The sequence below is a fragment of the Equus caballus genome, chromosome 5 (assembly GCF_041296265.1).
Source record: "Equus caballus isolate H_3958 breed thoroughbred chromosome 5, TB-T2T, whole genome shotgun sequence".
Lineage (NCBI taxonomy): Eukaryota > Metazoa > Chordata > Mammalia > Perissodactyla > Equidae > Equus > Equus caballus.
In genome coordinates, this window is record NC_091688.1 from 101,231,331 (window position 1) to 101,252,811 (window position 21,481).

A 21,481-nucleotide genomic window follows, 5' to 3' on the forward strand; every position below is an offset into this window, starting at 1 on the left:
CTAGGGTGTCAATCTTTAAAAAAAAAAAGACAAAAATAATTTTGGGGAGGAGTTACTAAAGGTAGCCCAGAGTCCGAAGGTGTGGACAATACTTCCTAAAAGACCTGAGAGTGTGATATACTTCTTTAAACACTAATACAATCTTCGACTGCATCAATAGAAATATAATGATCACAGGAAGGAAATCCCACTGCCTTCTGTGCTGATCAGAACCCATCTAGAGGATAAGTTCATGCCTGTGTACACCACATTGCAGGACAACGTAGAAAACCTAGGCTATGTCTACAAGGGGCCAATTTGTAGGAAGATTCAGAGAGCATATCCTACGGCATGGTATGGAAGGTCAAATGTAGAACTGTAGGCTTCCAAGAGGTATGAGAGGTGTAGAGAGAAAATATTAGGACTGTTATTTATATTTACTTTCATCTTAAAAATGAAAATCTTAAGCTTTATCATTTCTTACCATAAGGGTCAACAAGGGTGCATTTACATAACTGACATAGAATTGATACATATACCGTATACATTGGGGCTCTCCTCAAAATTTCTTTTATTGATAGGGTTGTATACTCAAAAAACAAATAAATAAAAGGAGATCACTGGTCTGGAGAATAGAAGACAGGGAAAACCAACGATGACAAAGGTTTCACAGTGGTTGTTTTCAAATATTAGAAGGCTTTTCATACGGAAGAAGGAACAGATTTAACCTGTGTTTCTTCAGGGGCAGAACTAGAACAAGTGGCTAAAAGTTGTATTGGATTACCATCTAATATAAAGAAAAACTTTCTAGGAATTAAATTTGTCAAACCAGGGAATAGGTTGCCTTGGGAAATAATGAGCTTCTTATGCTTTGAGTAGTCAGGACAGAAAAGGGGTTTCTCTATACCATGAAAATCGCAGGAGAGATGTCTGACCACATAATAGGCTGAGCAGAAAACATCTACAGCTGCTTCTCACACACAAAGAACTGATGACTAAATGAAGTACTTAACATGAATATTGTTGTACAATAAGTAATTTAACTCGTCTTTGTCCCTGGTTCCTGGAAGGAACTCTCAATCCTCAGAATTTCCTGAGTGACAGAAGTGTCCTTGCTATGTTAACACAGACCCCTAGGTAGCTTCAGGATGGGGGCTGGTCATGCTAGAGACCAACCACGTGATTAGAGGGCTGAGGCTCTGAGCCATGTGATGTCAGCCTCACTGCCTGACCTCCAGGGAGAGGAGGGGGCTGGAGATTGAGTCGAATAACACAGCCAATCCTGCTTACATAATGAAACCCCAATAACAACTCTGGACAGTGAGGTTAGTCCAGCAGAAAGCAGGTTAGTCACCCTGGTTGCTGTACACACTGAAGTGCCAGGAGGGCAATGTGCGCTGACTCCATGGAGAAAAAGCCTAAAAGCCCTGATTCAGGACCCTCCCAGACTTAGCCCTAGGCGTCTCTTTACTTGGCTTGTTCCTGAGTCGTATCCTTTATAATAAGTACAGCGCTTTCCTAAGTTCTGTGAGTCATTCTAGTGCATTACCGAACCTGAGGGGCCTGTAGGAATCCCCAAATTTGTAGCCAGTTGGTCAGAAGAACAGGTGGCCTGGGGACCCCCTGAACTTGTGGCTGGTGTTTGAAGTAAGGGCAGACCTGTTGGGGACAAAGCCCTTAATTTGTGGGGTCTGTGCTAACTTTGGGCAGTTAGTGCTAGAACTGAATTGCAGTACACTGGCTGGTGCTGGCCCAGTTGGGGTTGAAACAGAATGAATATATTTACTATAAACTTTGTACTCTAAACCTTAGTGCTGAATATAGGCATTCATTTCCTCATAATGATAAAATATACAGTATGGGTATATACAGTTGTGCATTTCAGAAGGTAAATAAGCTCTCATCAGAGAAAGAATACTAAACAGGTAGATATTTAATGTATACTCATACTATAAAGATTTCCGTAACACTTAGAAAATAATGTTTTTGACATTTTCTACAAAGTGAAACAATTTTACAATAAAAAATGTAAGAGCAAAGAAGAAACAGACCTCTAGCACTTTGCAACAATGTAATTCTGCAAAAGCACACATAGAAAAGTATCATATCCTTTGTTACTAGAGGCCGTAACAATGTAATGTGTTAATTATTACCTGGTCTACGAATTCATGTCAACCAGGAACTGAACTGAAGGTTTAATATTTAACACTTACTAATGGTAAAAAAAAAAAAAAAAAAATTAGGAAATCCATAAGCAGGTGGTATCTACCAAAAGGAGTCAAAACATATTACCTCAGATCATTAGTTCTTGAAAAGCTAAAAACTTTTGGACTAATTTAAATATGTTTTTCATGTACAACAGCACAATTAACTTCCCGGCAACATTCTGCATTTACTCAGCACGCCCGTGCCTACCTGGTTTCAGGGCTCGCCCGCAGAGGTGCGGTTGCAGAAGAACTTGGAGCAGGGCAGGGTTGTTCAAACTCCTCATAATTTGCACTGGATTTGGCTCTGGGAGTAAGCCCTTTTGACTGCTGTGCATCTTCAATGAGGAGAGAGAGGAAACATTAGAACAAGGATAAGCACAAAGATAAAATTTTAAAGTCTTCCTTCCAGAAATTCTCATCCATCTGATGAGACCTATCTTATGACAAACACAACTTGCTTAACGTTATCCACTTGTATACATTCTACCATGATTCCTAGTTATAATGTTAAATATTCTACCATACAACATCTACTGAAATCCTCATAGAACGTCTCAGTCAAATATGAATTGGCTTTAAGAGGACTCACAATTTAGTGGGATAAATCTCTTCACACAAGTAGAAAGATGCCAAGGGAATCTGAATTTATTAACAGTGAGATAATTTGTTGACATAATATGAATACTTTGACACTACAGAAGAGCCTTACTATAATGTTGATCTAAAGTTTAATAATGATTAGGGTTGCCTCATAAAGCAAAATTATCTTATAATAAAGGTCTTTATTTCATTAACTTAACCCTCTAATTTGACAAAGGATGAACCAGCCTTACAGGTGCGTAATTGAGCAGCTCCCTAAAAACATGAAATTGTTTTCAGTTTTAAAAAACCAGCCTGATAGATGAGAATATTAATATAATGATATAATAGTAACACTGTAAACTCCTAGCCATGAGGAAATGGAGAACTGACAAGGACAACTGGAATCCCTCTCAGTCCAGACGCTGTGAAGTTGAGAGAGAGGGGGCGACGGATCTGAGAACCTACACAAGACCAGCGAGCGCCCGCTGGAAAGATACCAGGTGGGCCAGCAGAGCGTGAGAGCCTGCATCCACAGCCGGCACGCTTTGGGGAAGGCCTTAGCTGTGTAACCCTGCTGCTTCCTCCACATCACCCTCCAGCAGCCTCCGTCCAGTGACAACCACAGGACCAACGAATGAACAGCAGGGTGGCACATAAACTCAGAGACATGGGGACCAGGTAACACTAGCTGCAGGTGGACCAGTGATGGCTGAAAGCTTCCTTCTGGCCTCCCCAACCTTCTCCAGTTCCTTCCTCCCACGTGCCTGGAAGGAGAGCTATACTGAGGAAGGGAGAACTGGGAAAGAGCAGGGCTGGGAGTGGAGACTAAGAAAGGCTCTCTAGGGGCAGGGTTGTCTGCTTGGGGTGGAACGAGGGCTGTGGTCAAGGCCAGATGGTTCCTTGCCCTAGGTCCCTGCCCGCCTTCCCTAAGCCCTAGCTAAGAACGGCCTTAGCTCTCCCCTGTCCATCCCCCACCCCTCACCCTCTAAACACCCACATTCAAGGAAGCTGACTCACCCCCCAAAGAAACGATGTGTTCACAGAACCAAATAACTAGACATCTGGAGAATGTAGGCACTAAAAAACAAAGGCAACACACCGAACTACTTATAAGAGACAAAGCAGAATTAATGGATAGGAAATAATAAGAATGTTAAATAAACATAATAGACATCCTAAAAAAGATAACAGATTTTTATTGGTAGTACCAAGCAAGGACAAACGGTTATAAAGAATAACCAATCAGAAACAGCAGGATGTAAAACACAAAGGTTGGGAAAATGCAACAGCAGCTCTTACCCACTATATACTCGGCTTGTTCTAAGCATCTTCATGGATTAGATCACTCAATCCTCCTAAACAACTCTGGAGGATGGGTATTATTATCCCCATTCTATAGATGAGGAAACTGAGGCAACCCATAAAGCATTATTCTTAACCTTTACCCTGTCCTTTAGCAGATAGGTTAGATAGAACATATGTGACTGAAAAACAACACAGTGGTCTGAAAGGTCAGGTCCAAGAAAATTCCCAGAAGACATCAGCAAAGGATGCAGAATAAGAAACGTAAACAAAGAAAAATGGAAATGAAAAATGCCAACAAAACACAAAAGAAAGACAGGCAAGAAGAGGCCAGAAGGAGAAGTGTCACTACGTAACAGGAGTCCCTGAAGGTGAAGAAAATAAGAAGGAAATCTTTGAAGAAACAACAGCTGAGAATTTCCCAGAATTAAAGAAAAATTAGAGACCAGGGTTTGCAGTGTACCAAATATGATATATAAAGAAAAAAATACACTTAGTCACATTTTTTGGTGTGAAATTTAAGAACATCGAAGCCAAAGAAAAAGTTCTAAAAGCTTCCAGTGAGAAAAAACATATCTCCAAAGGAACAAGAAGCAGATTAATAGCATATTCTCCCTCAAAGCATCAACCCTGGATTCAAGAAGGCAATGAATTCATGTTTCCGAAGTGCTGCAGGAACTGTGGATCTAGATTTTCATATTCAGCTGAGCTATTACCCAAATACGTGAAAGAAATAAAAATATTTCCAGCCATACGGTCTCAAAAGTTTTTATCACATGAATATCCTCTCTGAAAATGAGAAAAGAAATAAATGCAAGATGATATTACATGATACATTAAATTAAGGTATGTAATATCATAGCTAATTTTAATCTTGTACAAAAAGCCAGGACCATAAAAACAAACAACCAAAAATATTTAAGGCAATTCTAAAGCGAAAATGTAGACATCAATCTGATGGTAAGGTGGAGCAGGAAGGAGGAAGCAGGACGGAGTTTAGAATAAGTGAAGTGGGAAGAAAGAGACATTGATAAACCTAGTGGAGCTCATCAGTTAGGGACAATCACAAGTAGGATAAAATAGAACATATCACTCTCAAACCAGAGGGATAAAATTCTAATTTATCCAACAGTAGAGGGAAATGAAAATAAAAGTAAAAGGTACAGTTAAAAGAAAACATGACAAGTGTCAGTGAGGATGTGGAGAAAAGGGAACCCTTGTGCACTGTGGGTGGGAATGTAAATTGGTGCAGGCACTATGGAAAACAGCATGGAGGTTCCTCAAAAAATTAAAAATAAAACTGCCATATGATTCAGCTATTCTATTTCTGGGTATTGTTTCCAAGAAAATGAAAACACTAACTCATAAAGGTATCTGCACTCCCACGTTCACTGCAACATTATTCACAACAGCCATGATATGGAAACAACCTAAGTATCCATCGACGCACAAATAGATAAAGAAGATGTGTGTATATATGTACAACAGAACATTATTCAGGTATAAAAAAGGAAATCTTTCCATTTGCAACAAAATAGATGGACCTTGAGGGCATTATACTAAGTGAAATAAGTCAGACAAAGACAAATACCAAGTGATCACACTTACATGAGTAAGCTTAAAAAAAAAAAAAAAGACAACTCATGGATACAGAGAACAAACTGCTGGTTGCCAGAGGCAGAGGCTGAGGGCATGAGCAAAATGGGTGAAGGTCGTCAAAAGGCACAAACTTCCAATTATAAAATAACTAAGTCCGGGGAACGTAATGTACAGTGTGGTGACTGCAGTTAATAAAACTGTACTGTACATTTGAAAGTTGCTAAGAGAATAGATCTTAAAAATTCTCATCACAAAAGAAAAATGCGTAAGCATGTGTGGTGATGCATGTTAACTGGATTTATTGTGGTGATCATTTCACAATATATACAAATATCAAATCATTATGTGGTACATCTGAAACTAATGTCACATGTCAATTATATCTCAATTAAAAAAATACCAAAAACAAAAGAAAACAAGAAATAAGATGACAGAAATGATTCTAATAGAGTAATAATCAATGCATATATCAGTGGTCTAAATGTGCCAATTAAAGACAAATAATATTTGACTTTTTTAAAGGTAGAATATGTTAGTTACAAGACCCAGACCTAAAACAAAATGTAAAGCAAGATTGATAACAAAGAAATGGTAAATATAAACTAAAACAAATTTGAACTAGCAATTCCAACATCAAAAAAAAAAATTCAAGGAGAAAAATATACACACTGGTAAAATAATCAATGATTGCAAACAAATGTATACCTAATAACTAACAATATCTTCAAATATATCTATACATAATTACATACTATATATAATACTCTGATAAAGTTAAATACATATATATGTATATATATTTTTATAGAGCTATACATATACATATGGACCTACAACCGACAGATAAGGAGAAATAGAAAAATCACCAATTCTACAACTTCTAACACATGCCTCTCAGATACTGACAGATCAAACAAGACAAAAAATGAGCAAAGATATGGAAAATATGAGTGCCAATTATTAAGCCAAAACTAGTATTTATAGACACGGATATGTGTACATTGAACTTTGTAACCCACAGAAGTAGACCATTCTGAGCAGACATGGCACACTCACAGAAATCAGCCACGTACCAAGCCACAAAAGAGGCCACGATACCCTCCGCCCCCAGTCAACGTTAGAGACTAGACTCTCTGACCACAATGCAATCAAGTTAGAAATCTGATCAGACCAGAAATAATGAAATAGAGACTAAAAAAGACAATAGAGAAGATCGATGAAACCAAGAGCTGGTTCTTTGAACAGATAAAAATTGACAAACCTTTAGGTAGACTCACCAAGGAAAAAAGAGAGAAGACAGACAAAACCAGAAATGAAAGAGGAGACGTCACAGGTGATACCACAGAAATACAAAGGATCATAAGAGACTACTGTAAACAATTCTATGCCAACAAATTGAACAACCTAGAAGAAATAGATAAACTCCTGAAAACATGCAACCTTCCAAGACTGAATCATGAAGAAATAGAAAATTTAACAAACTGATTACCAGTGGGAAGTAACAAACAAAGCCAGCCAGGACCAGATGGTTTCACTGTGAATTCTACCAAACATTCAAAGAAGAATTAAAACCTATCCTTCTTACACTCCTTCAGAAAATTGAAGAGGAGAGAACACTTCCAAAATCATTTTATGAGGCCAGTATTACCCTGATACCAAAAACAGTCAAGGACACCACAAAAAAGAAAATTACAGGCCAATATCCCTGATGAACACAGATGAAAAATCTTCAACAAAACATTAGCAAACTGAATTCAACAATACATTAAAAGAAACATACACTATGATCAAGTGGGATTTGTTCCACAAATGCAAAGATGATTCAACATCCACAAATCAATCAATGTGGTGCATCACATTAACAAAATGAAGGATAAAAATCATACAACAATCTCAATAGATGTAGAAAAAGCATTTAACAAAATTCAACATCCATTTATGATAAAAACTCTCAACAAAGTGGGTGTAGGGAGAACACACCTCAACATAATAAAAGCCACATATGACAAGCCCACAGCTAACATCATTCTTAATGGTGAAAAGCTGAAACCTTTTCCTCTAAGATCAGGAACAAGACAAGGATGCCCATTCTCATCACTTTTAGTCAACATAGTATCGGAAGTGCTAGTCAGGACAACCAGGCAAGAAAAAAAAAATAAAAGGGATCCAAATTGGAAAGGAAGAAGTAAAACTGGCACTATTTGCAGATGACATGATATTAAATATAAAAAACCCTAAAGACTCCACCAAAAAACTGTCACAATTAATAAATGAAATCAATAAAGTTGCTAGATACAAAATCAACATACAGAAACCTGTTGCATTTCTATAAGCTAATAATGGACTCTCAGAAGGAGAAATTAGAAAACAATCCCATTTACAATGGCATCAAAAAGAATAAAATATCTGGGAACAAATTTAGCCAAGGAGGAGAAAGACCTGTACACTGAAAACTATAAGACATGACAAAAGAAACTGAAGAAGGCACAAATAAAAGGAAAGATATTCCACGCTCATGGATTGGAAAAATTAATATTGTTAAAATGTCCATACTACCCAAAGCAATCTACAGATTCAATGCAATCTCTACCAAAATTCCAATGGCATTTTTCATAGAAATAGAATAAGCAACCATAAAATTTGTATAAAATCACAAAAGACACCAAATAACCAAAGCAATCTCAAGAAAGAACAAAGCTGGAGGCATCATGCTCCCTGATTTCAAACTATATTACAAAGTGATAGTAATTAAAACAGTATGGTACTGGCATAAAAACAGACACAGGTCAATGGAACAGAAAAGAGAGCCCAGAAATAAACCCGTGAATATATGTTCATTTAATTTACAACAAAAGAGCCAAGAATATATAATGGGGACAAGGACAGTCTCTTTAATAAATGCTTTTGGGAAAACTGGAGAGCCACATGCAAAAGAATGAAATTGGACCACTATCTTACACCATACACAAAAATTAACTCAAGATGAAGACTTGAATGTAAGACCTGAAACCATAAAACTTCTAGAAGAAAACATAGGTGGTAAACTCCTTGACATCAGTCCTGGCAATGATATTTTGCATTTGACACCAAAAGCAAAGGCAATAAAAGTCAAAATAAACAAATGGAACTACATCAAATTAAAAAGCTGCACAGCAAAAGAAACCATCAACAAAATGAAAAGGCAACCTATTGAAAGGGAGAAAACATTTGCAAATCATATATCTGATAAGGGATTAATATCCAAAATATATAAACAAGTCATATAACTCAACAGCAAAAAAACAAACAATTTGATTAAAAAATGTGCAGAGTATACGAAAAGACATTTTGCCAAAGTAGACATACAGATGGCCAACAAGCCCATGAAAAGATGTTCAACATCACTAATCATCAGAGAAATGCAAATCAAAACCACAATGAGATATCACCTCACACCTGTCAGAATGGCTCTTATCAAAAGACAAGAAATAACCGTTGGTGAGGATGTGGAGAAAAGGGAACCCTTGTGCACTGTTGGTGGGAATGCAAATTGGTGCAGCCACTATGGGAGACAGTATGTAGGTTCTTCAAAAAATTAAAAATAGAACTACCATATGACCCAGCAATTTCACTTCTGGGTATTTATCTGAAGAAAATGAAAACACTAACTCGAAAAGATATCTACACTCCCATATTCACAGCAGCATCATTTACAATAGGCAAGACATGGAAACAACCTAAGTGTCCATGGATGGATAAATGGATAAGGAAAATGTGTGTGTGTATACTAATATATGTATTATATTATTATTCAGCCATAAAAAATGGCTGAATATTATGGATTATTATTCAGCCATAAAAAAGAACGTAAAGGGGCTGGCCTGGTGGTGTAGTGGTTAAGTTCACACACTCCACTTCAGGGGCCTGGGGTTTGCAGGTTCAGATCTTGGGCGCAGACCTACACACCACTCATCAAGCCACACTGTGGCAGCATCCCACATACAAAATAGAGGAAGATTGGCACAGATGTTAGCTAAGCGACAATCTTCCTCAAGCAAAAAGAGGAGGATTGGCAAAGGATGTTAGCTCAGGGCCAATCTTCCTCACCAAAAAAAATAAAAATAAAAATGTAATCTTGCCATTTGTGACAACATAGATGGACCTTGAAGGTATTATGCTAAGTGAACTAAGTCAGACAGAGAAAGACAAATACCATATGATCTTACTTATACATGGAATCTTAAAAAAAACAAGCCCATAGATACAGAGAATAGATCCGTGGTTGTCAGAGGTGGGGTGGAGGGGAGGAGGTGAAATGGGTGAAGGGAGTCAAAAGGTACATACTTCCAGTTATAAGATAAATAAGTCATAGGGATGTAATGTACATCATGGTGACTATATTTAATAATGTTCTATTACATATTTGAAAGTTGCTAAGAAAGATCTTAAAAGTTATTACAAGAAAAAAATTCTATAACTATGTACGGAGACAGATGGTAATTAGACTTACTGTGGTGATCATTTCACAATATATACACATATTGAATCATTACATTGCACAGCTGAAACTAATATAATATTCTATGTCAATTATATCTCAATTCAAAAAATCTCTATCAGAAGAATACCTTTTAAAAGTTCCTAAGTGGCTATAAACTGGAAAAAAAAAACAACCCACAAACTGTTAATTAACCTTTGAGTTTAAAAGAAAATCCTAACAAATATTTGAAACATTCACAATCTAAAATTAATGACACATAGGTTATAGCATTAGTTATAGAAGTAAAGTTACTTTAAATATGTTCATCAGAAAAGAATCTAGATTGAAAACAAAGGAGCTAAGCATTGATATCAATAAAGATGGGGAGGAAAAGAGCAAATCCAGAGAAGAAGTAGAGAAATTATAAAGACAAGGGCAGAAATAAGCAAAAGATAAAAAAAAATAGAAATAATGAACAAAACAAAAGCTACTTCTTTGAAAAACAAAATAGATGCATCTTTGGCAATACTGATCAAGGAGAAAAAAATGAAAATAAAATACACAATGTAAAAGACACTAGAAATGACAAATTTAAAAAATAAAATATAAATAACTGTGTGCCAATAAATTTGAAAACTTAGACAAAATGGACAAATTTGTAGCATATAATCAAATGCCCAAATATGGTACAGAGAGAAAAATAAAACCAAAATATCAATATCCATTGAAGAAACTTAAGCATAATCAATGATTTCCCTCTGGAAGAGGCTCAAGGTGACATCTACATGGTTTCATAAATGAGACCTCTCAAATTTTCAAAGAACAGACAACCCCTATTTTATGCAAATTGATCCATGAAATAGAAAGAAAAGTGGGAGGGGGAGAAAAAAACTTAAATTATTTAATGAGGGCAAGTATTCTCTTGATTCCAAAATTAAGTTAAAATGATAAAAAAAATTTTAAGCATTTCTCACTTATGAGCACATCTGCACATACACCAAATAAAACATTACCCAATCAAATCAAACAACGCATTGGGAAAAAATCATTATCGATTAGGATTTACAACACAAGGATGATTTAGCATTGGAAAATATATAATATCAATGTGATTCAGCACATTAATGAACTTAAGGAGAAATCAAATCACAATAGTTGTAGAAATATTCTGCTAAAGTTCCATATCTATGTTCTTTTTTAAATCTCAAAAAACTTGATAAATGATATGTACGAAGAACCTATAGAAAACATCAATGCAGTACATTACATTTAAGACTGAGGAAAATTTAAGATTTCTTACTATCACTGATATCTAATCATAAAAAGCCCTGTTTGCCGGATAAGGAATTTGAACTTAAGCATGCACTAAAGAATATTAAGCAAGAGAATGACATAATCCGATTTGAGGATGAGAAAGATCACTCTTGTGGCACCATGGAAGACGGACTGGAAAGTCTAGTGACATGGCGACACACAGAAGGTATTCCAGTCAGTGAGGTGGGAAGAGTAACAAAGAGGCTGTTGAGTCCCAAGGATAGAAGAGAGATCAGCAAGTGGAATTGAAAGGATTTGCCAGTATGTCTGACACCTGCATCTGAGTAGGTGAGGAGACTGACCATGATTAAGCAAGCTTTTGGTTCAGTTTTAGTTCGGACGAACTGATGCCATAGATACAAGTGATGAACACAGACACTACAAAACATGGAAACAAGCCCCAGAGAAACACGGCATCCTTTGGAAATGCTGAAATTGAACTATTTATACAACATAAAGGTGAACTGTCTAATAATCATTTGGAAATATAGATTTAGTGCTTAGAGCCATTTGGTCCGATATATGCTTGGAAGTCATCACTGAAATGCAATAACTGAAGGAATTGGCGAATTGAAGAGGAAGAAAGTGAGAAGATCAAACAGAGAAGTCTGCTGACACAGCCCTTCAGGAAAAGGAAGAAGAAAGGGAAGGAACAGCTAGGCAGGAAAAAGATGGCGGGGCAGAATTCAAGGTAGGAGAAGGCTTTAAATGCTGCAGGCACCAAGCAATAAAAGACTGAAAAGTACCTATTTGACCTGCATATTAAGAAATCCCTGTTAATCTTAATGAGCACAGAGTCACTGAAACAGTGGAGGCAGCAACTCCATCGCATTAGGCTGAGAGGGAGATGGGAAATAGCGACGAGTGGGGCCAATCGTTGAAGAAGCTCCAGCTGTGAAGGAATGGTAACATGAAGGCCAGTATCTAGCGAGGATTTTTAAAGGAAAAGATTTAAGCATGTTTATCAGTCGATGGGACGGAGCTGGCGGAGCAAGAACTGAAAGTAAGCTGAAAGGTGAGGACGAAGATTCTTGAGGATGGAGGACGCAGTCCTGAGCCCCCGCTTTGGCAGGAGGCACAGCTCGTCCTCCAAGAGAGTACAGATCTTTATCCGCTTTGTTCCCTGAGGAATCGTAAGCATCTCTAACACACCTAGAAGGTAGTAGGGGCCCAATAAGTATTTGTGGAATGAAAGCTGTTAGACAGAAAAGGAAGTAAAAAATGGAGGCACATTTGCTAGGGGAGTATGAGAAAAGTGAATGAACGAGTCTAGCACATGGCTTTTACATTTCTATAAAGTAGGAGCCGTGATCGTCTGATAGAAAGAAGGACAAAGGCAGGAGAAGAGAGAAGGTTGGAGATAAGTGCTGAAAAAAAGGGAAAAGAGCAGCTGATGAGAGATGAGCTAAAGTTTTAGGGGGGACTACCTATAAACGTATGCCATACATTGACATTTGTAGTGGCATCAAGACACCCAGTTGTTGCTTTTCTCCAAGAGAACACAGTGCCCCGGCTGCAGAAGCAGATGACTGGATGGATTCAGAATGGTAAACTCAGCAAATCCAGTCCAAGAAAGAGACAGCTTAACCAGAGGCAATGAAACTGATAGGGAAAGAAGGGCTGACAGCATGAATCATGCAAGCAAGCGTACGCGAATGACAGAAGAACCTCAGAGGGCAAGGACAAACTAAGAAAAAAGGGAGAAGGGATCCAGGACCAGAGGTGAGGTCAAAGAATAAGAGGACGAGGCAAGTGACGGGAGAGGAGGGGCTCACAGCAATCTCCTACCTGCTCCTCCCTCCCCCCAATGCCTCTCTCTCCAGATCATCCACAAACGGCTTCCAGACGAACCTCTTCAGGGCTCAACTCTGATCCTGCCACTACCTTCTTTATATACTTTCTAAGTCCCCACCGCTTATCAACTTCAAGCTAAATTCTCTGAGTGCTCAGCAGCCATGCCTGCTTTGGCATCGACCTACCGTCCCACCATACATCCCTTGAGACCCTCAGTCCACCTAGACCACTGACCACTCTACAGGCACACACAGTCATCGCATCCTACTGCTTGACAGGCTTTGTTGCAGCTAGAGTGTGACCACGCACTCTCCCTCCTTAGGGTTGCCAGATTTAGCAAGGAAAAATACAGGATGCCCCATTAACTTGGGGTTTCAGACAAACAATGAATAATTTTTTAATATGTCTCATGCAAAATCTGTATTTATCTAGCAATCCTACCCTCCACCCCCCAATCAACGCATTTCAAAATCCTACTTTGTCACACTCAAATGTCACCTTTGTCATCAAGTGCTCCCTGACTCCTTCAAAAGTGCACTTCTGCCTTCGTTCAATCAATAATAATTATTATTATTTATTTATTTTGGGTAGGAGAGAAAGGGTTTTACTACAGCTTGCTGGCGAGGGGGAAGAGGCTGACTAACGTCCAAAAGAACTATCTTTCAATCAATAGCTGCTTGCTAGGCTCAGCGCTAGGAGTAAAACCTGTGAAGAGGGAAGAGTCTCTACCTGTGAGGAACTTCCCGAGTAGCAAAGCAGAGAGAGGAACAAGTAGATGGTTGCAGTGAAGAAGTACAATGTGCCATGTGTGCAAAAACAAGGCGCACATCTTCCTCTACGTGTACGATGGACATCTACAAACACTTTTTGAAGAAGAGGCATATTACACTCAAAACTCAGAACAGGAACTCAAACGTTTCTCGGATGAATGAAATTCTTTCAAAAAAATTTTCATTAGATGAGTACACTTTACTAAACACAATTTCTTCTTTTGTAATGACTCCTGGCTTGATTTGACAGAGAGCATTTAGCCAATTTTTTAAAAAGAAGAATGTCTTTATGTAATAGAACTATAACAATGGTCTAATCAACAGTCAATTACCTTGGATAGATTGAAATGGTATTAGAATTTTTCTATATCCAAAAAAAAGAAAAACAAACTTACCACCCGTTGAGCTGCTATCAATGCCGCTAAGGTACTTCGCCCTGGCGCTCCCGGGGTACAGAAGGAAACCTGGACTTTGCTGCCCTTGATGGTCATACCGTCAGCTGCTTGCTGAACCTCTTCAGCATGCTCTGCAGTGTTATATTCAACCACTGCAAAGCCGCCAACGTAACTACCTTCATCCTGTGCAAGCTGATGTAACACATTTCATTAAAAGGGGAATTCTGATACTTAGTTACAAATATTTATTTACAACATATAATTTTCAAATTCAAGAACAAATGTATCAGAGCACGATATTGGTGAAAACAATGTATTCTTTCTCTCTGAAAATAAAAGTTGACTAGTTGCTTAAATAAGTCATTCCCGAAGACAAGAAAATAAACAAGATTCTGTCGTTTCTTTTTAATTCTTTGATTTTTCTAATTTATTTTAAAAGTCAAAACCAAAATGACCACATTCCCTATATATTAAGAAATATCTGTAATTGATAGGAAAATATAGGGACACAATAATAAAAACTTTCTTTAAAATAAATTCACCAGATACATGGATAATCAGACTATACTGAACAATTATTTGACCATACCTCTATGTAAAAGAAAGTGTGTATTATCAAGAGAAGAAAGGTGGGAGGAACCATGTTCAACTTTTATTTCAATATTTTAGGCAGATCCCAGGAATCCAGTCAAGCATACCACAGTAAAGCCCCAGGTTTGATAAAATACCATATGCAGGGCCGGCCCCGTGGCCGAGTGGTTAAGTTCGCACGCTCCGCTTCAGTGGCCCAAGGTTTAGCCGGTTCGGATCCTGGGCGCGGACATGGTGCCGCTCATCAAGCCATGCTGAGGCAGCATCCCACATGACACAACTAGAAGGACCCACAACTAAAAATATACAACTATGTACCGGGGGGGTGGGGGGGTGGGTAGGTTTGGGGAGAAAAAGGAAAAATAAAATCTTTCAAAAAAAAAAATACCATATGCAACACACGGCCTTTATTTCTGAATGTGTCCTAAATAAACTCCTGCCATGTGGAACTCAATTTCTTTCCAGTCACCCACCTGTAAGAGTGTAAAGGAAGATACTAAAGTCCTGGATCTGTACAGGCTGGTACAAAGAGCAAAAATAATAGCAAAATAAGACACTAAGTTGTTTCTAAGTTTTGAACATGTCTGAATTATCTTCAACACAATCACGCTATAAAGTGATAAATATAATAAAATTCAGCTTGGTATGTCTTTGAGAAGACACATCTACAACACTTCCATTTGGATTTGGCGTCTCATAAGTTGATATTACAATTAAATCATTTCTTAGTCCTTTGTGGTTTCTTTTCTCTTATTTTTTAAGCTTAACTTTCTTCTACTTTCTTTTACAGCTGAAACAAATTTCTTCCTTCGCATTCCTCCCTTCTTTTAAAATTGCTCTCAAATATCTTTTCCTCCATAAAACTTTTCCAGTCACATGGGAGAAAGGGAAACGATGTAGCTCTTGGGGACATTTCTCCTACAACCTCATGCCTCTTATAATCCAAACCAGATCTCAGAGTCAGACTGGTAAAAGCCATTAGTCTCTTTGGTCTCTTTTGACCACAAGGTAAGAGACGATGTCTTCAATATAGTCTATGGCGATGCACCAAGCAAAAGAGCCTGAATTTACCAGATCCTGGATAAAGGCATCGCAAAGTTGTTTTATTCATCTTCTGAAAACTTTTAAACCATTTTTTATTATTCCTGGCTCATTCTGATAACTTTCATGCCTATACGAATTATAGTACCATGTTAAGTCACCATTTGAAATCATCCATGTCCACAGCATCAGGAGTTTCAGAGAGGAACGTTTCAGTTCAATACTGAGAGCCATTTAAATACATAACGGTCTGATGTGACCTAGTTAATTTTCCATTATTTTGAAATATTTTAACAGAAGCTAAATGGTCGCTCATAAATATTATAATAAACATTTTTCTACCATACGGAAAGCCAGACTAGATAACCTCTCAGGTCCCTTCCATTCATAATTCAATTACAATTTGTAACAAATAGCCTTTCCCCTCACGTTTGCTTCAAAAGCCTTACCTAAAGCTACAAAGAATCATGAATGGCCACAGGATATCACTATACAATTCTTAGCATTCAAGAACAGCATAATGATAAGACAACCAACTTTCAATAACTGGGCAAGGAGTTGACAAGATTTGTCACAAAATATTCTAACTTTATAAAGTTCTCGGATGCTTACTATGTAGGATTGGAGTAGGGGAAATGTAAGAAAAAGTGAGATGTCAGCATTAACCTTAAAAAATACATATGTATATAATGTATACTCCAACTCCAAAATTTCTACTGCAATAGCAGAGACTCAACAAAAATATGATTAAAGAAAAATAGGGACGGGGGAAGAAAAATGAGAGGTAAGAAGAAAAGGAACATCAGAGGAGAGAGGAGAGAGAAGGAAGAAATGACGGGAAGCAAGAGAGAAAGAGTTCACTGGGGTGCTATCAAAAATCTGCAAGGGAAGGAGTCACATACAGTATATATTTTTGTCTATTTCGTAGAATATCTTTAATTTTACTTTGATAAAGTGCTTAAAAATTCTTACAGCGTTGTCAGTTTTCAGGATTTTCTAAATGTCTCACTTAGCATGACCCCATTAAGATAGAATTATATGTTCTTTTCAAACCTCACAATACTTTTCTATCTTCCATCATATCACCGTTCATACAGGATTTACAATTATGTGCTTACTTGTCAAGTCTCTTCTACAAAATCGTGACGTATTGAGAGAGTATCTTTCTAGTCTCTGTATTTCTCACATTTAGCAACATAGTATCTGGCACAGAGAAGGTGATAAATAAAACTTGGATGGATGATTGGATCAATGGATGAATGGTTTAACGATGGATGGAATGAGAAGGTGACTATAGTAAGTGATGGATTTGCTAAGACATATTTAGCTATATAACAATATAGTCAGCCCCATCAACAAAAGGAATTGATTTAAAATTTACCATGACATTAAAGTCTTCATGACAGACTCAAGTAGAATTAGATTATCCACTGTGATATTCACATTGGTATAATAAATTTGTGAGTGCATGTAGAAGAGATCAATATACAGATATTTTTAAATATTTCAAATGACATCTTAAAAATACATACCTGGCAAAACACAGGTTTATGGATACTGGAAAAAACTTGCAACAGCTCCTCTGAATCCCTGTAGTCACTAGGAAGTTTATCTATACAAAGGCACTTAGAATGAATGAGCTCTGCGGCCAAGAGGTTAACATCCATCCACTGCGCAAAGAGAGCTGACGCTCCCAACTGTTTCCCCAAGAGCTGCAAGCGAGCCTTGGCAGCAAAGTCCTTTTTCATGTATTCCACAAATCCATAGCCTTTGGAATGGCCGGTAACTTCACTGTAGACTAGAAAACATCTCTCGATATTTCCATAAGCACGAACAAGTTCTTCAAACTCCTCTAACGTAAAAGAAGTGGGCAAGTTGGTAATACACAGCAAAGCATCTGTTGGCTGGAGCTGAACTATTAAATCTTTTCCTCGAAAAGAGTATTGATGAAACATCTGGATGGCATTCTGGGCTTGTTCCCCGTTCAATAAGGTAACAAACGCTGGAAAAGAACACAATGAATTAAAGAGTTTTCTGAGCCAGTGTTTTCAAACTTTTTTGACTTTGACTCACAGTAAGAAATACATTTTATGTCTGTGACTCAGTACATCCATACACATACACAGTTTAGAAACAAAAGTATCAAAAAGTAATACTCCCACCATGTGCAAGGCACTCATATTCTCTATTCCATTTCACTATGTTTTTTAGTGCCGACACCCCACTAAACTAATATCATGACCAGTAATTCAAATAAGAAGTATAAGAGTAATTCATATAAGAAGCCCCGTGTTCATGTGCTCTGCTTCGGTGGCCCAGGGTTTCGCCAGTTCAGATCCTGGGCGTGAACCTAGCACCGCTCATCAGGCCACGCTGAGGCAGCGTCCCACATAGCAGAACTAGAAGGACCTACAACTAGAATATACAACTATGTACTGGGGGGCTTTGGGGAGAAGGAAAAAAAAGGAAGATTGGCAACAGATGTTAGCTCGGGCCCATCTTTAAAAAAAGAAAAGTATAGAAATTATATTGGGAGTTCTATTATAAGACACAATACTCCATCTTTTAAAAAAGTTTTTGTAATCTTTTCAAACTTCATACAGATTTGATTTTTCCCCCAAACAATTTGTGATGCAAAATTTATGAAGCCTTAAAATCTTTCTCTCTTCCCAGAGTTCTAAAAAAACCCTATTTGACAACAAGAACTAAAAAAACAAAGGTACAGCAAAAAAGCCAATTCTTTTTCCAATCATGTATACGTTTCCTTAAAATTGGATTAATTAGATTGAAACAACACACACGATTTGGTATACTTTTTGGATAAACAATATGGTATGAAAAGATCAAGGGTTACGATATCGGACAAGTAGCTGAACTTGGAATCTTTGTAAAACAATAAAGAAAAATCTGTCCTGTCTCCTTAATGAAGTTGTTCCAGCCTTAAGTACAAATACATATGACAATTTGCAAAATCTCAAACATGACACAAATGTAAGCTTCTCAATCACTGAAATATCACACAAATATGTATGTGATGAAACTAAAATCTAGCCATATCAAATTGTTTATCTATTGTCATAAAAGCAAAGAATACAGAGATTTGGAGCAAGACTGTAAGAAAACTTTAAAGCCTCGATTAAAAGAAACACAAGGCAAACCGCATATTCCAAATAAAACGCTCTCTCAACGTTCCTCCCTCTCCGTCTTCTCTCCCACTCTGTTTGGAACATACGGTGGAGCTGCCTCAAAGAGCATTTAACTCACCCAAATTCAGTTATACCAACATGGCAAACACAAATACAGCAAGAGAGAAAGAGGAACTGAAACAGCAGGGGCACAGCTGCCGGTCACTTCACTCAATCTGCTCCTCCCTCGTTGGTCTTAGTGCCCATGTGGCTCTCACACTGGGTGTGATGCTAACTTTTAAAGAAACACATTTTTCATTTAACGTGCTCTCCACATATAAGGAAACTACTGCCAAAGGAATAGCTAATTCTTCCAACACTAGAGGAAAAATAGCTTCACTGCACTTACTGAGAGAATGAATATCTGTTGGTTTCTAACTTTCCTTTTTTTTTTAAAGACTTGAGTTATTCTGATTCTCTGCCTTTCTTTCCTTACGCAGACATAAAATATCATTTAACTACATTTTCCCCAAACAAGCCAACAAGCCAACGACCACTTGTAAATACTGATTATGGTCATGTATCAGCTCATAAACTCGTCAGCTCATATTTGACTTGAATTCTCAGGGCATTTGAACGTGTGAACCACTCCCTTCTTTAACTCCCTCGAGACGCTCCCCCCACCCCCGATTCTCCCCATACCTGCCCGAGCACTCCTTCCTCCACGTCCTCTGCCAGCTCCTTCCCCTCCACTCACACCTGTAAGGTGGTATCCTTAGGGGGCCTTCCTGGCAGAGTCCCCCCAGTAACACCTGTGTGGCTGTAGCCAGCAGCCCTGAGCCATGAGTCTCTCCTCTCTCTCCACCCTCTTTCCCTGGGTACTCATGTCCATTCCCATTTATTCAGCATCGTGCACCAGGCACCATGTTAGGCACTAGAAATGAGTTGGTGAACAAAACAGGTAAGATCCCTTTCAACTTAGAGCTCACAACCCAGTAGAGGATGATGGACATTTAGCAAAGAGTTACAAGAGTGGTGTTATCAAAGGAGTACGGGGGGCCATGAAAGCAATTAAAGGGCACAATGACCAGTCTGGGAGCTCAGAGAAGGCCTCCTCCATCCTGTCAACTCTCAGATCTGTGTTTCCAGTCCTCAGTTCCCATACATCCACACACTGCTTCCCACAGGACCAAACACATAGCAGGATCTTCACCCTATCTCTGCTCTCCCATCCCCATTTCACCCATCTTCCTTTATTCCCTATTCTAGTTGGTGGCACTATACTCACAAATTAAACCTGGGGGTTACTCTAGGATCTACCTCCCTCACCCCCCACGTAAAAAGAATCCTCACATTCTACCCTCCAAACAGGTCATGAATCCACCCTCTTTTCTCCATTCTTCTAGCTCTTCCTGTTTTCAATCCTTTTCCCACAATAACAACAAAGTGCTCTCTCAAAAGCAGAAGTTTAGTTGTGTCTGTTTACTGCCTAAAATGCAATGGCTTGGTACTGCCAATGAAACCAAATCTCAGCTCAGTGACGACGCCCTGCAAGGCCCGTTCGACCTGACTCCAGCCTCATTAACCGCCATGCTTCCCCTCCGCATGACACTTCTCTATTGTCCAACAGTGCATTGCTTGTAGCTCCCTAGACAATGACTTACTTCAGGCATCTACATAGTACACACTTAACTCCCCTGCCTATAAGATCTCTCCCCATATCTTCGGTCACCCCAAACCCTCCAGGTGGCTTTCAAATCCAGCACAGGTATTACTGCACCATGATCTCCAGGAAGACGTCCCTGACACTCTCTTCTGGTTAGTGTTCCATTCTGTTTTATTATAAACACTTCCTTCTTTTATTATGCTTCTGTACTTTGAACACTGACTGGATTGTTGCACAAATCACACTGTATTATAATCTAGATGTTTAGACACCTGCTGCCCTACTAACTGTGAGCCCCCTACATTACTAATGAATGCATCTCCATCAGTCTCCACAGCGTCAGGTACAGAGTGGAGGCTTGGTAAGTGTTGGCTGAATGGATGAAGGTATACATTCACAGGTTAACAACCAAGAAACTTAAAAACTGGCAACTTCTTATTTTCCTTCGCTCAAGTATCTGCATTTGCTCAACCCAAATAAGGTATTTTATGGTAGAATTTGGTTAACATAATGAGGACAATTTAAAAGTTCAGGCAGTAAGGAAAAGAGGTCACTGATTCTCTTTGATAGCTTCTTCCATTTCTTTCCAAGGCCACAAATTCTCTAAAAAAAAAAAGTCTAATTTTCTTTTTCACATTGACTCTTGTGAAGTGGTAG

The 21,481-nt window shown here is 38.2% G+C and overlaps 1 protein-coding gene across 11 annotated transcripts in view; it reads right to left on the bottom strand.

Moving 5' to 3' along the window:
• Nucleotides 1–21,481, bottom strand: part of RAVER2 (ribonucleoprotein, PTB binding 2) — a 93,913-nt gene that overhangs the window by 46,635 nt on the left and 25,797 nt on the right. For all 11 annotated transcript variants that reach the window (XR_011438903.1, XR_011438902.1, XM_070267548.1 and 8 more), the window contains exons 3-5: nt 17,566–18,035; nt 14,402–14,593; nt 2,395–2,521 (exon numbers count right to left, since the gene is read on the bottom strand). Coding sequence is in view for 9 of the 11 variants with exons in the window: in XM_070267548.1 (XP_070123649.1) it covers nt 2,395–2,521; nt 14,402–14,593; nt 17,566–18,035 (789 nt within the window). In the remaining 2 variants the exon portion in view is untranslated. The remainder of the gene's footprint in view (nt 1–2,394; nt 2,522–14,401; nt 14,594–17,565; nt 18,036–21,481) is intronic.